This window comes from Mytilus galloprovincialis, chromosome 2 (genome assembly GCF_965363235.1).
Source record: "Mytilus galloprovincialis chromosome 2, xbMytGall1.hap1.1, whole genome shotgun sequence".
NCBI classification, from domain to species: Eukaryota; Metazoa; Mollusca; class Bivalvia; order Mytilida; family Mytilidae; genus Mytilus; species Mytilus galloprovincialis.
In genome coordinates, this window is record NC_134839.1 from 22090134 (window position 1) to 22108178 (window position 18045).

Here is an 18045-nt window from a genome sequence, read left to right on the forward strand (position 1 = left end):
GTAGTTCATGTAAGGCAGCGATTTTTATTGGTTGATCAGCCGAGTGCAGAGCACCTTAGCAACTTAAAGCGCCCTAGACAACACACTAGTCGATCTATATTCAAACAATTATTGTGGGAATTTCTCTGGATTATCAGTTAAAACAGGTGTTATAAACAGAGGTTGACTCGGTAGGGGAGTTTTACATCAAGAGAAAATGACTACAGTAGCTTTTGGCGGTGGACCTAGTCTTGACCAAAGACGAAATTTCGCTGCTTTGAGAGATGGTACACATGTGCCAGGGTATGTCATATGATCTGTTGTTTTGATAGAGAATAACAAATTGAATACTAACATACATTTGATGGCAGTTCATTGCCATGCAGCCTCTTAATACAGGGGTCGACATCTATAGACTATAATAATGCAAATGTCAGCTCATTTATAAATATGTTTGACATGTACTTTGAGCTGTTGTGAATTAAGTATTATTTGATAATTTGCTAGTTAGTAATATAAAGAAAATATTAAAAGATGTTGGACATGGTAAAGATGGATATGAACATCAAACATTGTCAAAATATGAGGGAAAAAAAGGTACCAAAAAAATTGCTAAAACATTGCATGGAAAATATAAATCTGGAAAAAACAATGCATGAAATATAAAATAAAAAATGTTTAGAAAAAAGAAAGCACATTTTGTACAAGAAGTCATTACTCAACCATCGTTGGAAATCATGCAATCATAATTATACACCTTATTGCTATTCCGGCCTGACCAGAGAATTTGTCCCGCTTGAACTATATATATGTACACCTTATTGTCAGATATTTTGTATTATAATTTCAAAATTTTACAGAAACCTGTGTGATGTCCAGTAATGACAGACAAATAGCGATAAGGTGTATTAAGACACCTTATGACTATTTGGAAATCTGTCCTGCTTGAAGTTAAAAAAGTTAAGCAAGTGTTTTAAATGTACTTTTGTATATATATGCTTACATGTATACATTTGTACTTGAAAACATGTTGCAGGATTAGAACTAACTCTCAAAACAACAAAAAATCAAATGCATTTCATAGATCATTGAATACACAGTAATTAGTTGATAATGGACCAATTATGGTGCTCTTCATACCTAACAGTACGCAAATTGCATTCAAGTACCAAATTGGAGGTCTGTTTGAACAACAAACAAAAACATATGAAAACTTTTGTTTTTATTGTTTTATTGTTTTTTTTTATACAAAATTAAATAGGTAAATTATTGTATGTATCCTTTTTGTATAAGCATATAATATATTGTTGAAGGCTGTACATTAACCTATAAAGGTTTACTTTAATAAATTGTTATTTGGATGGAGAGTTGTTTCATTGGCACTCACATCACATCTTCCTATATCTATAAAAACAAATAATATATATAATGGTATATGAATTAATTTAAAAATAAATTTCATTGAGTGTGTAATGAGTCAATACCAATTATGGTCTTATCTATTCCAATCTATATTTAATGTAATACAAATGTATGTGTACAAGCTAAGGATTTTTCAAGTATAATTTCATTGAATTATGGTTAAAAAAGTGTTACAAAATTAATAGGACATTTTATTTTTTATATTTCTGGTACAGATATAGAGGATACTGTCCACAAATCAAATACAGAGTTGGCAAAACCTATGGAACAGACACTCACGAGCTGGCCGAGGTATGTATACACATTAAAGAGAGTTGTCTCACTGGCATTCATACCACATCTTCCTTTATCTATATACATTAAACATGTTAAACAGGGGTAAAAATATAATAGACCAGAGGTTATATTTCAACTACATATGAATATAAGAACAGAATGTCTGTTCCCTACTTGTAAAAAACTTTCTATTGCTCTAGGACCAACTTGAAGAAAGTAAACAGTAATTTTCAAAAAACACCAAGAAATGGAACTGTCAATGAGGATAAACTGACGACCAGATGTGCTTATTATCAAGTAATGATTGTCTAAATGTAAATCAGTATTCTTGGAATCTCCAAATAGCATTTTCATACCCTTCTTGGCAAAGAGGAATTTTAAAAAGAACCATGTGGCTGAAGTCAATGAAACAAAATTTAATTTTGATAAAACCCTTAAAGACATTTCACATTTATAATGGGATTAGGATAATGAGTTGTAGCATTAAGCACAAGGTTGGCAAAAAAGCGGTCAATACTAGTATTGACCATGCCAGTGGTAAATACCGGTATTTACTGGGAAATACTGGCAAATACTGGGAAATACCGGCAAATACTGGTCAATTGAAATTTTTAGTGGTCATTACTATAAAAACCACTATCTACTTGATCAATTATAATTACAATTAATAATTAATTTATATAGAAAGTGTTCAAATCATTTTTGTCGAGCCTTCGACTTTAGTCGAAAAAGCGAGACTAAGCGATCCTACATTCCGTCGGCGTCGGTGTCGTCGTCGTCGGCGGCGTCCACAAATATTCACTCTGTGGTTAAAGTTTTTGACATTTTAATAACTTTCTTAAACTATACTGAATTTCTACCAAACTTGGAGAGAAGCTTGTTTATGATCATAAGAAAGTATCCAGAAGTAAATTTTGTAAAAATAAAATTCCATTTTTTCCGTATTTTACTTATAAATGGACTTAGTTTTTCTGCAAGGAAACATTACATTCACTCTGTGGTTAAAGTTTTTAAAATTTTTAATAACTTTCATAAACTATCCTTGATTTGTACCAAACTTGGACAGAAGCTTGTTTATGATCATAAGATAGTATCAAGAAGAAAATTTTGTAAAAATAAATTTCCACTTTTCCGTATTTTACTTATAAATGGACTTAGTTTTTCTGCGAGGAAACATTACATTCACTCTGTGGTTAAAGTTTTTAAAATTTTGATAACTTTCATAAACTATCCTTGATTTGTACCAAACTTGGACAGAAGCTTGTTTATGATCATAAGATAGTATCAAGAAGAAAATTTTGTAAAAATAAATTTCCACTTTTCTGTATTTTACTTATAAATGGACTTAGTTTTTTTGCCAGAAACAAAACATTCACTCTGTGGTTTAAGTTTTTAAAATTTTTATAATGTTCTTAAACTATCCTGGATTTCTACCAAACTTAGACAAAAGCTTGTTTCTGATCATAAGATATTATTCAGAAGTAAATTTTGTAAAAAAAAAAATTCACTTTTTCCGTATTTTACTTATAAATGGACTTAGTTTTTCTTCCAGTTAACATTACATACAGTCTGCAGTTAAAGTTTATAAAACATTTATTAGATTCATAAACTATCCTGGATTTTTTACCAAACTTGGAAGCTTCTTTCAATCAAAAGACAGTATCGAGAGGGAAATTTTTATTGATGTTTTTCCTCATTTTTTTTGAGTCTGTGATTAACAGCAAACGTAGGCGAGACACTGGGTTCCGTGGAACCCTTATGAATTTTTAATGCTTTCATTGATTAATGTGTACATAAAATTATAGTAAAAGATAAAAACTTTTTGTCCCTGCTTCAAATTTCCATTTCCAGCATGAAGAAGATTTTTATCTCACAGTTAAATAGCTATAAACAGGAAATAATTTATTGTTTAAGGGAGTCTTCATATATCAATTTTATTACTTTCAACCCATGTACTGTCAACTTTTATTGGAGGCTGTTGTTTTAGTAATTAAATTTTCACACATAGCAATGCCAGGTGATAGGTAAAAAGACCCATGTAACTTCATTTACCTGTAGTTTTATTTACCTTTAATTTTAATTACCTGTAAAATCATAATTTTGAATAAAAATATATTGATTTAAACATGTTGAAATCAAATATAAATTTGTATATATATATATCTTAAGTACAATGAAGTATGCAATGTCATAATTCATAAAAACTAAATTTTAAATCAGTAAGAATAAGTGTTATATAAATGAATAAAACATATCAAATTCATTAATTTTATAAGCTGACACATTATATTTGACTTTTTATCAAGATTTTACTTCAATTAATAGTAGAAACAACCATGAAAATTTCAATTGACCAGTATTTGCCAGTATTGACCACTTGGGGAGTATTGTCCGGGGCGGTAAATACCGGTAAATACCACTGGTAAATACCGGGGGTGGTATTTACCGCCCAACCTTGATTAAGCATCCTTGATACTTGCATAAGAATTTCTTAGAGATCATTGGTGATATCATATAAATACTTTTTACTTCAAACTTATGTTGTCGTTAAAAGAATTTTCTGCTTTAGGTAATAAGGGTTGAAGAAGTAATATTACTACATACTTAAAAAGTTTCAAAATATTTAAAACTGGCGGTATAAGATTTAAAAAGATGTGAAGTAGATATTTAAATTGTAGTAAAATCTTTTTACAGTGTCATTTAACTATGATTGTCAAGGAAAATAAGTTTTCTTGTTCCAAGGAATTGATTAGTAATCAGATTTGAAGTACTTTCATTTTATCAAAGTTTACCTTGTTGGTTGTAAATCGGTGTACAAAGGATTTTATGGCACAAACAAATTTGTTGAATAAATAAGTGTATATGATATTTTAAACAAAATTAATTGCCACATTAACTTTTAACAACATGGTTTTAGATGAATATGACTTTCAGATTTGTTCTGACACAAAAGGGCATTACTTTGAATTACACTTTGTTTAATTTTATAAATTTGCATTATCACGATCATAATTATACAGTTTTCTGATTTAAAATTTATATCCAAAACTTTTGTGATAAAATCGGATCCTGAAATAATGAACATTGTAATACAAAAAAGGAGGGATGATAACAGCCATTACTTGTCCTATGAAATATTAAAATGATTAATTAAACCTTGAAAGATATGACATTTCATTGCAGAAATGTTAATTGTGCTATCACTCACACTGCATAATTTCTTATTGAAAATTCAAAATTTGTTTGTCATATGATATTTGATATAAAATGACCTTTTAACACAGTTATCATGGTTATTGGCATCTACGCTAGCCAAGGAAGTGGATCCTAAACCCTTGGCTAGCGAAGATGGGTTATTGGCAAATTTGATTAAACAAAAAAAATATTTTAACAATATCAACATCTTTATATATAATTTATACTAGAACACATCCGCGAAATTGCGGGCATAAACAGCTTGTAAACTGTTGTAGGATGAATAAATAACTCTGGTCATGTGATTACTGAGCTTTCTGTATTCAATGAGAAATACAAAAGCAAACAAATGGAAGTTTTTAACGACTTTGACTGGCTATATACAGCCCTTGCACGGTCGGAATACAAAAGCATGCACACATGACCAGAGTTATTTAAATGAGTAAAGTCACATGGTACAATGAAACAGGTTAAGAGCACATGTCTAATGTTTTTGTTTTGAATGGAAGGCTGTTACACTACTCATACGTACTCCATTGAGTATTTTATCATTAAAATAAATTGAAGTAACATAGAGACCTAATGAGTAACTTTCTTGATTATAGGTTTAAAATTATGATATTCATAGTCAGAGTTCGTATATATCATACATTAACATACATGAAGAAAAAAAATATTTATCTTTAAAAATTAATTTTTAAGAATTATTTTTTGAAGATTTATAGAAGTCAAACGTACTATACAACTCTCTGCTGTTGTTTTTTATTTGGTCGGGTTGTTGTCTCTTTGACACATTCCCCATTTCCATTCTCAATTTTATACATGTAGTTTGAATCCTGCACAGCGCAGGTGCACTGGACTTCAATCTTAATCGACTAAGATTGTCAGTTTTCCTTCCTTCCAAAGGTCAATGGTTTTCTCCAGACACTACAGCTTAGTACCATAGTGTTAAAAGTAGCATTGAACACCAATCAATCAATCATATCTTAAAATGCATGAAAAAAACATTACAACAAGGCTATTTTGGCAGTTATAGAGGGAGAAATTTAAAGCAATCCATGTTGATAAGACAACATTCAAAATATACATGACTTAAAAATGATATATTACAGCCTTACAGACTTATTGATTTGGTAGACACATACTATCTTTTGATATTAGAAGGCCAAAAAAGTAGACATCGAAAATGTATCTTGCTTTCTCCTTGTGAATATAAAAAATAACCAATGATTTAGTGAATTTTTTTGAAAAAAAGGAAAATAGAACAGTTTGAAAGTTTTCTTTTACATATATAAAATATGAAAAATGTGTACACTGAGGAAAGTTTCAGCAAACATAAGTTTTTTTGTCTCCATACTTTATTAAAATATTTTTTGAAGACACATAGGGTTGTTATGGATTAATACATTTCTGTCATAATTAAAAAAGGAAAAACAAATTACAAACAATGTATGAGCCGTCAAACCTTAGACATTTAAACATTTGCAGTAAAATTCAATATAAGTTTATTTGTTTTAGGGATGATTGGATTGTAATTTTAATTCGTCACTATACAAATGTCCCTTTAAATATATATTTGAACAACTATATATGCAAACAGATTCTTATTTTACTGAATTTAAATATTGACCTAGGCAGTGAATAGAAAAGTTTAATGTGAAAAATTGGTAGCAGTGAACATACAATCAAAGGTTGATGCCTATGTATTAAGCAATTTAAATGAAATTTAATTAAAGTTTTTTTTGTAATGTAATTGCTGGTGTTATGGCTAATTGCAATTTAGAGAAATTTTGTGAAATTTTACATTTATGTGTTATTACAGGTTTTAGAAACTTTAAACTCCAGATGATTGATATTATGTATATGTGATCCAAGGAAATCTTTTAAAAAACAACAAAAGGCTTAGTTGACCATAGAAACATGCAATACACATCCTTAGTAAGGGGAGGTAATTCATACCTTCCAACTAGTTGCCTTGGATCCTGACCAAAACCTCCTCTTCAGATCATCAGCAAGGCCAGACATAATAGTATCCATTGTGACCATTTTTTTGCATTGAACATACACACTGAATAATGCACATGTACATGTTGATGTTGTATAAAACAATCAATGTATATGTCAATCAGATCATCAATTAACTGGGTTTTTTTTTTTTAAGTTTTTTCTTTGGATCATGTATAATGCTATATTTTACATAAAAATTGTATTTTGCATGAATTTTTTAAACAATTTTCAACTACTTCAAGGTTATATTTATACACTATTTTAACCCCACAACATTCTGTATGTGCCTGTCCTGAGTCGGGAGCTAGTAATTCAGTTTGTTGCTTATATCATATTTGATTTTCTTTCATTATTTGTACATAAATCATCCCGTTAGTTTTCTTCTTTGAATTGTTTTACATTTGTCATTTCTTTGACTTTGATAGCTGACTATGTTTTATTATTTTTACTGATTGTTGAAGATGTACAGTGACCTGTACTTGTTAATTTCTATGTTATTTGGTCTTTTGTGGAGAGTCATCTCATTAGCAATCATACCACATCTTATTATTTTATTCTATAATTATTTCCCACTGGGATGTGTCAAGATATGATACATGTACCACATACATGTACATGTATTCCACAATGTACAAAATTATAGGGACAATGCATTGTTCAGAACTTCTAGCATCATATTATAAGGAAAACATGTTGTTGTATCCCTCCTTCCTAAGAAATATCATAAAGAACAATAAGCTTAAGTTGATATTGGTGAATACATGTAAATGATCCTAGTTAAACATTAAAAGGACCCCATCAGAAATAAGCAGAAACACATGTATTGGCAATTCTTGTAAAGATGTCAATTTATAGTCACGTTTTAAAGACTTGTTAGAAACATTTTAGCTAATATTTTTATGTTTTATCTTTTTAGACCACACTTGTAATCTTGTATAAATTTGACATCATTCAGTTCAAAGTTTACCTTTAACCTTAACCTAGCCTGAATTAGGACTGACCAAGTTTAAATATATAGTGTAGAGGATTCAGCAGTGCATTTTTATATTGCTTATAGATTATGCTAAGTAGGTCCTTATAAAACCACTTTGTATGTGTTAAGACCTTAATTACTTCACTATGCATAATCGATCTAATGCGACCATTTATAGAAATTACATCTCCACATTTTAGATTTTATTTCATTGATATGAATTAATTGCAATTGGTAATTTATTCTGATGGGATTAACATTTGGTTAATCAACACGGATTCTTAATATTTTAAAACTTTAATAACACTTTAAAAATGCTTGTATAATCTGATTATATTGTCTGCATTAGTTCTTTACATTCAAATTTTACAGTTGAAATGACATTTTATATTCCAACTATTAGTTGATCTCCAGGCTTTAATATACTTCAATCTTATTGTAAGAATGATTTTAGATTACCAAAAAAATTCAATTAATAAAAAAAGGGTTTATATTACTATAGACACTTCTAAACTTTAATAATGTCTCTTACCATATAATAAAAGGCTGGTTCATTTTAATAAATTTTTTATTGAAAATTTTTCAGTATTCAATTGTTATTTTAGGCTGGTGTCTTTATTTCATAACCAAATTGGATTGTAAAATGGCAGAACATGATACTGATAGGTCTAGATTTCGATCAAGTCAGCAAATTTTGATGCAGTTATGCAATTTACCAATGTGAATTTTCACATAAGGGGTTTACCATGGCGTTAGACCTAGGCTAAGGGAAATAACTCTTAAAATCACCAGTACGTTTGTGTCAACCTTTTTCATAAATGTATATTTAGCTTCTTTGTTACATCGATTATTTCCAATCTGTTTCAGATAAATGCTTAAAATACATTAGAAAAATTTGACTTTTACAAACATATAACTGATTTAAAGAGTTATCTCCCGTAACTAAAGTCTACCCAATATTTTCCCTGATAATCTGAAAGCATTGTTTAAGAGCTGCCTTGTGGTGGTTCATATCATGCCATATTTTGGCAAAGTAGTTTTCATGTATACTCCCATGCGGTATACCACCTTATTATTTTTAAGTTCTCAAATTATTATTCAAGTTTCAGTACTTTGTGATATAAATATAAAGTTTGAGCATTAAAAATTCACAAATCATGAATATGAAGTTAGGGCAAATTTTAATCGTTTAAATATACCCTGTTGATTTAAATGCCATTCCACTTCCAATTTTATGTCTCATTTCTCCCAAACCCTCCCATTGAAACAAGATAAAACGAGCCAAATTAAATTTTAAACATAGCGAAGATTATGCAACAAGTTACCAAGATATATCAGAAAAATAGACTATTTATGATATGTAGACTCTAAAGTCTACATGAATACATCTCCATTAAATCAATGTTAACCCGCCCAGACTTATGTTGAGATATAAAACTGATCAAATGTATGTACATGAACATTAGTTTTATCAAATTTAACTTAATAATTTATCATTGAAAGGAAAAACTTATATTTTAAACTGATCTCTTCGTAAAAATATGACATTAATGCAAGCAAAATTTAAATGCCACGTTATGAATAAAATGATTTAACTTAAAGTAAAGATATTTAATAACTAAAATGTTTCATCTATAAATTTTCCCTTTATATAAATGTGTGGGATAGTTAAGACGTTATATCATAGAAACTGTTCAGTGTTTTTTTGTTAACCAAATGACATTTTCAATAAGAGATTCCCCAATTGTGCTTAACATGTTTAAATGGCTGGGATGTATATAGGTAATTTAACTCCTAAATCAAATCGTAATGTTAAGATCAAAAACAAATAACAGTTTGCATTAAATCATTCAAACTTTCAAGTACTATTATTCTAATCTGAAACTACAAGAACCTCAAATTTATTGTTGAATTATAGTGATAGAAAATTTTGTTGGGGTTGCCAAGATTATTTAATTTTCACAGACAATTTTGATTGTACTGCATGGGGATTTTCTTTAAATTGTGAAATACTGTGAATTCAGAAATTATGACGTGCACTTATTATTCAGATTATTGAAGACAGAACAAAAATACAAGATTGATTATTGCAATTTGAGGAAAAGCCTTGTATCAACTGATATATGTGTATGTTAAATGTCAGAATGCAAATTTTTATTGATGCAGTACTGAGTCTCATTCAGTTGCATTATTCTCATTAAATTTTTAATTTACAGATCTTAAAACCTAGTACTGTGGGGGATAAAAACATATAAATGGTATAATGAATAGAAATTGATTATAATTAATTACTGGTTAAAAAGTAAGCAAAAGTAAATTAAAATTAATGTATTTTCTTTCTACTGGACTCAGGCTATGGCAACATTTGTGAGTCAATAGCCTCTCCTTCAAAAAATGCTTAATGATGAAAGTCTTTTTTCATATCTAAATGACCATGGAGTTTACTACATTTATTATTTCATGTTCTTTTCATTCCAACAGTTTGAAAATCTCTGATGTTCAAAACAACATAGTAAGATTTAAGTGTTTGTAGTCTGACCCACCATTGAAGAGCTGGTCACTCAAGAGATTGTTTACACTCTGACATATCAGTTTTGATAAAGTTATCTTGAATTGACCAAAAGTTTATTCAATAATTGGCAATTTATTTATTTGTCCAGCCAAGTTTTTCTTTAAAATTTTGATGTTCGATTAGTATAAATGATATGTTTGCTATGGATAGTTTACTAGCTGTTAAAGTATTTGTTAAATGACATCATTTTGTCAGATTTTCAATATTATAAATCACTTCAATATGTTCAAAGTGAGATTGTGTTAGGACTTGAGTGGGTAAATCCATGTTGTCAATATATAAGACATTTTTTGACGGGAAGGTTGTTGTGACAATATCTCCATAATTTTTAGCTATCATAGCAGGTGCATTTTTTTTCTTCTAAAAATGTATATCTAACATGTCTTATATTAAATGAAGAAATGTTTGAGTTCAACCCAACTGCATCAAGAACCTCATGGATACCCATATACATGATATAAACATGTCTCAGTTTACTTTGTCTGCTTAGTATGTCAGATTTCTGGAAGTCATAAATACATGAAATAAATAAAAACTTGATCAAGCTAATCAAAACTTTTTTTAGACTCTTTCCATCTAAACATATAGTATAGACATATTGTTGAAAAATATAAATGTCCCCTGCTAAATGTAAATGTTATGCATGTCAGATTGAACAAAGCTCATGTGATAGTAGATGTACTTTGTTTTCAGACTGTCCACATGGTTAGAAGTTTTCTGAAAGTTACAGAAGAAAATTATTCACATCTTTACGTTTTCTTTATTTTAAACTTAATAATTGTATATTTCTATTTTATTATTTCAGGGCACTATTCATGTTGCACCAACCAGTAATGTTGTTGCTCATCCACAATATATACCCAGGGTAACCACTCAGCTACCAGAATCTACTGGTGATAATAAATATACACAAGACATGGTGCCTGGCTACACAGGTAAGTTACTATTATACTATGAAGAAAGTTAGTATACATACATACATTGGTAATATGCATATTATAATGACTTTGATTTCTTTAAGGAGTAGGTACAGTAAGACCCGTTTTTGGCCCCAAAATATAGCAGTTTTACAAAATTGTTAAAATGTAAACTTTTAGTTATTCATTAGAGGTAAAATACTTCTGCTACGTAAATATTAGCTGTTTTTATGCCCCACCTACGATAGTAGAGGGGCATTATGTTTTCTGGTTTGTGCGTCCGTCTGTCCGTTCGTTCGTCCGTCTGTCTGTCCGTTCGTTCGTCCGTCCGTCTGTCCCGCTTCAGGTTAAAGTTTTTGGTCAAGGTAGTTTTTGATGAAGTTTAAGTCCAATCGACTTCAAACTTAGTACACATGTCCCCTATGATATGATCTTTCTAATTTTAATGCCAAATTAGTTTTTACCCCAATTTCACGGTCCACTGAACATGGAAAATGATAGTGCGAGTGGGGCATTCGTGTACTGAGGACACATTCTTGTTTACAATACAATGCACATATATCAGGTTCTAGCATCATTAAGTCATGCTAAATTATTGAATTCTTCACAATTATAGCATTTTAGTTAAATTTTAGACAGACTCCGTCTTAAATGAAAATGGCCGCATTTGTGTTCATTATTATGATGTAAGTTGTATTTGATGATAATACATAACATATATAAAGGTTGAGTATGAACACGGATGCGGCCTTTTTCATTTTTGATAAAAATCATCTGAAAAGTGACAATTTTTGGCATATTTGATACATTTTTCATATTAAAGCTTGAATCGAAGCGTTTTTAATGACTAAATCAGTTAAAATCTTTCACATCAACTAATTGAAACAACTGAAGTAGACACTTAAGTGTTTAAAAAGTGTCCAAAATCTTTTGTCAAATGAACCTGAAATTTGAGGCCAAAATCGGCCCTTACCAGACCTACTCCTTTTCTACTCATGACAAAATGTTTAACCATTTTTGCAGGGGCATCTAATGAGTCTATCAGACAACCATTTCAATTTGAACTTTAACATCATTGCTTTCTTAATTAAAAGTTTGTGGCACTTTATTCATGCATGCTGCAGGGGCATCATCTTTGTAGAACTGAATATTCTTTCATAGGCAATATATTTTTCTATGATAATAATAATCCAATGTTTATTTTCAGGATATATACCAAGGATGCCATTCAAATTTGGAAATACTTATAAAGAAGACTGTGATGTGTGTATAGATCAGCATTTAACCAATTATAAATATCATGATGCAAAATTAAATGACTTACAAAAACAAGTCAGTGGTTATCCACGACTAAGGGCTATATCTTTTGACCCAGAAGTACGAGACAAATTAAATATGTACAGAGATACGCACCCACAAAGAGAAATATTGTTAGGTAGGTTTTTTAGTAAAGTCAGTGATTTATCTCCCATTCCAATGCTGGTATAGGAAATGGTCAATAGAAAAAAAGATATAAGTATAAAAATTAAATAAAAAATATATGATTAAAACATGTCATATTTAAAACTTTTCACAGATGAGAATTGATTGTCTATTTATATAACAAAATCAATCAGTTTTAAATTGTGGGGTTGTAAAAATGTTGTTGTCAATGTCCCTATACTATTACACATGTAGACTACAATACACAAACCAATTTTTAAACATCTTTATAATGAAATCACTCTTATGATCTTCAACACTGAGAACTACTCACTCCAAGAAACTTTTTTAAAGATGGTTTCCAAAGTATGTAAAAATTAAAATTTATTGTCTTCTTATATATATGTAATTAAATCAATCAGTTTTAAATTGTGGGTTGGTGAGAGTACTGGAAAACTAACTATGGAAAACATATTCACTCAAAAAAAGATGTTTTCAACATTTTCTCTGAAATCATAACTCCATATTTAGAAATATTTGAATTAAATTAAGGTTTGTTTTTTCTTTTCTTCAGAAAACAAAAGACCTTTGACAGAACCTCCTATTCCTGGTTACCGTGGTTACATACCTAGAATCAAAACAACTGAGCAAGGTTTAGGATGTAGATACAACCAGACAACAAAGAAAGGTTTAGAAATGTTTGCACAAGAAACAGCAAGACATGCAAGATTTGCAGGATCAGAGATTCCACAAGCTTTAAAAAGGTTAGGAACTTATATATTCATATCTCCTAATTAACATGCTACTATCCTAAAGATTTGCAGGATCAGAGATTCCACAAGCTTTAAAAAGGTTAGGAACTTATATATTCATATCTCCTAATTAACCAGCTGCTATCCTAAAGATTTGCAGGATCAGAGATTCCACAAGCTTTAAAAAGGTTAGGAACTTATATATTCATATCTCCTAATTAACCAGCTGCTATCCTAAAGATTTGCAGGATCAGAGATTCCACAAGCTTTAAAAAGGTTAGGAACTTATATATTCATATCTCCTAATTAACATGCTGCTATTCTAAAGATTTGCAGGATCAGAGATTCCACAAGCTTTAAAAAGGTTAGGAAAAACACTTATATATTCATATCTCCTAATTAACCAGCTGCTATCCTAAAGATTTGCAGGATCAGAGATTCCACAAGCTTTAAAAAGGTTAGGAACTTATATATTCATATCTCCTAATTAACCAGCTGCTATCCTAAAGATTTGCAGGATCAGAGATTCCACAAGCTTTAAAAAGGTTAGGAACTTATATATTCATATCTCCTAATTAACATGCTGCTATTCTAAAGATTTGCAGGATCAGAGATTCCACAAGCTTTAAAAAGGTTAGGAACTTATATATTCATATCTCCTAATTAACATGCTGCTATTCTAAAGATTTGCAGGATCAGAGATTCCACAAGCTTTAAAAAGGTTAGGAACTTATATATTCATATCTCCTAATTAACATGCTACTATCCTAAAGATTTGCAGGATCAGAGATTCCACAAGCTTTAAAAAGGTTAGGAACTTATATATTCATATCTCCTAATTAACATGCTGCTATCCTAAAGATTTGCAGGATCAGAGATTCCACAAGCTTTAAAAAGGTTAGAAACTTATATATTCATATCTCCTAATTAACATGCTGCTATCCTAAAGATTTGCAGGATCAGAGATTCCACAAGCTTTAAAAAGGTTAGAAACTTATATATTCATATCTCCTAATTAACATGCTGCTATCCTAAAGATTTGCAGGATCAGAGATTCCACAAGCTTTAAAAACGTTAGGAAAAACACTTATATATTCATATCTCCTAATTAACATGCTGCTATCCTAAAGATTTGCAGGATCAGAGATTCCACAAGCTTTAAAAAGGTTAGGAACTTATATATTCATATCTCCTAATTAACATGCTGCTATCCTAAAGATTTGCAGGATCAGAGATTCCACAAGCTTTAAAAAGGTTAGGAACTTATATATTCATATCTCCTAATTAACATGCTGCTATCCTAAAGATTTGCAGGATCAGAGATTCCACAAGCTTTAAAAAGGTTAGGAACTTATATATTCATATCTCCTAATTAACATGCTGCTATTCTAAAGATTTGCAGGATCAGAGATTCCACAAGCTTTAAAAAGGTTAGGAAAAACACTTATATATTCATATCTCCTAATTAACATGCTGCTATCCTAAAGATTTGCTGGATATTCAAACCATGAACAAATGAATTATTGCAAAATATAAAGCTTTTTTCTTAGAAAAATCCATTTGATAAGCCATAATATTGATTTTGGTAATGAATCAGCAGAAAACAAAGGTTACAAATAAAAAAAAACTATCAGTCAAATGAAGATAGATTTGATAGGTCAATATACAGACATTAACTTTAAACAAATACTCAAGTATTAAAGTGAATTATACTGGCACACAGTAAACCAATTTTTTTATGAAATCAGAAGATAATAAATGCTTTCAAATTATTCCAGTGACAAATTGTAAGACTTTGCAATGAAGTTGAAAGAAACCAAAACAAATTTTAAATGTAACAAAAAAATATTTACAAATTCAGCCATGATTTATATATCTCTTGTTTTTTTTTCAGCGTACCAGCAGAAACCTTAGGATTGACAGGTCCACACCCACCCATGGGTAGTGCTAGTGTAGACTTTGGTACATCTTCATACAGAAGATTATATCAAAACGATGGCATGATTCCTAAATATACAGGATATATACCACGTAAGCCAATTTTAATAAATAATACCTTGTAATTTAGTAATTATGGGGAAAAGATTTAGAGTAAAAGTATTAATCGGCAGCATCTAATGATAATTTGATGACTTAAAAGTTATTATTATAACATAGCAGATGCATCATGCTTAAGTTGTTATCGGCAGAATCAGAATATTTCATACCTTGACATTTTTCCCCCAGTAGACCAATTGACCGATGCCATTGGTTTGAACTATATAATACAAATTAGTCACTATCTAATGTTTGGTCTTATACAACACAACTAGTTCTTTAGATATCAAATACTTTAAAGTCAATGATATTTGTACATTTGTGTATGTATATAGTATACTGCATTACATGTAAATGCATCTAAATAAATTGAAGGTTATACAAATGTACATGTTTCACACTAACATAAATGCTGAAATAATTAAGTAATTTACCTCTGTTTACTTTTCCAGATAAAAGATATGTGTTTGGAAACACTTATGGAGACACAACAAGAAAACTTTCAGTGTGTGGACACAAAAGTGAAAACTATGGAACATATGTTCGCTCAAAAACAATGGCATAGATAGGGGATGGACTTAATTTCTGATAAGTTTATCAATACGGTGACTGAATAACTAATTAATTATCATTTATGTAGAGCTTTAACTAAAGTGCATTTATAAAATCATGTGTAGTATTTTATATTTAAATAACGTGAATTAAGCAATCTCAACAATATATGTAGGTCTACAAAATCTGTGTAATATTATGTTGTCAGGTTGGTAAAAGATTTTATAAGTACAAAAAAGGAAAAAAAAAGTATTAATAAAAAGAAACTTAGAGGCCTATCAGTTATAATATGAATCAATGTTGATTTTTAGAGATGGATTCAAATAAGACTAATTGTTCAGTATATTGCATTTTACTAATCAAAAGTATCAGCCCCTGTGTGATTTTGTCAGTTATTTTAGTGGCTATTGAAAAATATTTGATTATTCCTGATGATAAGTGCATAAAGATTATTATCAATTTTTTTTCATGTTAAACATATTTTTTTTTATCAATTTTTTTCATTTGAGGTACTGTTATTTATTTCCGTCCATGTTAAACATGCTTTCTATGTTTTGCCTTTCATCAAATTATGTCTGTGATGATATTTTAGTACTATTTTTATTTTAACATTCCATTGTGTTTTGTTATTGTTTATTTGTTTTGTTATTGTATTAACCATTCTGTGATATATCTTGTATTACTTTCAGTGCATGTATCAACAATACTTTAATCAAACTTGTGTTTCTTCTCAATTAATGAGAAATGGATCTTATGCTCAAAATAAAAAAAATTAATGGGAGCAGTTTTCGATAGGAAACAGAATTATATTTTATGTTATACAAGGCAGGTGCTCTGAATTTTGTAGCTGTGCTACACGTCAGAAACAGGATATATACCAGCCTTGTATGATAATTCCTCAGTCTGTTTGTTAATGATAACAATAAAGCTTTATTAAAAAGAACTTACTTTTTAAGTCTTTTGTCTTGTTAATATGGCAGCCAAAACTAAGTATGAAACTTTAAATGATGGAGGAAAGAACTTGATTTAAGTGCCAAAGTTAAATTCATGTACGACTTGAAGATATCAGATCTCTTAATTTTATTTATAACATGGAAAGAATTGTTTTCCGCAATATAAAAATTGAAATAATAAATCAAGTACCATGTACTGTTATTTTACTTCTACATAATATTTTTGATATTTTTATTTTATTTGTGTTATTTTACTGCCCATGCACTTATTAACTCTCACATGCAGTTGTAAATAGTTACGATTAAACCTATTTCATGTCAGAGTGTATAGATATTAGCAGCCTTGGATGTATGAGAATTTCCTAAAAGTTTTCCTATTTGCTTTAATTGCTCAATTCTTAGATCCTATAGAAAATAATAAAATAAAAAGTTGTGTTGTTATTAAAGTGAGAAAACTATAAGTCATTGATGTCACCAAAATACAAATTATGTTTTGAATGACAAGAAAACTATAAGTTTATTGATGTCACCAAAATACAAATTATGTTTTGAATGACAAGAAAACTGCAATACCGTTATGAAAATATGTCATTTTTTGTGTTGTTGTGTTTTTTTTAAATAATCAGTTGATAGTGTTCTTCGAAATAGACATTTTCATTTTTTACAGAAAATGTCACAATACCCAATTTGTTCAAATTAATTTCAAAACTTTCTTTTAACACTTGTCTTAACCTGAGCACTTATTCTTTCAGTACATATAGTTTTCTCACTATAAATAAAGAAATATTTTCATGTTTTTTCTTTATGTGGAATAGAGGACGCATAATCATTTTGGAACATAATATATGTGGAATTGTTTTGTGCTATTAACCTTTTTTGGAGAGTATCATATATAGACATAAGCTCAGGATAATAAACTATTTTAACATTGAAATGTCTTATATATATATATATTCAAACTAAGGTTTACAATGTATTTTTATGATCT

General features: G+C 29.5%; 1 protein-coding gene across 1 annotated transcript; it reads left to right on the plus strand.

The window, feature by feature from the left end:
- Positions 1-44: 44 nt before the first annotated feature.
- LOC143063129 (ciliary microtubule inner protein 2B-like) lies at positions 45-17991 on the plus strand. The gene is made up of 7 exons (XM_076235107.1): positions 45-282; positions 1617-1692; positions 11230-11359; positions 12549-12776; positions 13338-13527; positions 15410-15546; positions 16005-17991. The coding sequence occupies exons 1-7, from the start codon at positions 197-199 to the stop codon at positions 16115-16117; spliced, it is 960 nt and encodes a 319-aa protein (XP_076091222.1). The 5' UTR covers positions 45-196; the 3' UTR covers positions 16118-17991.
- The last annotated feature ends 54 nt before the right edge of the window (positions 17992-18045 follow it).

Coding starts and splice junctions, on each gene's coding strand:
- LOC143063129 (XM_076235107.1), top strand. CDS start 197: ATGACTACAGTAGCTTTTGGCGGTGGACCTAGTCTTGACCAAAGACGA. Junction 1,693..11,229: donor ACACTCACGAGCTGGCCGAG/GTATGTATACAC, acceptor TTATTATTTCAG/GGCACTATTCATGTTGCACC. Junction 12,777..13,337: donor ACAAAGAGAAATATTGTTAG/GTAGGTTTTTTA, acceptor TCTTTTCTTCAG/AAAACAAAAGACCTTTGACA.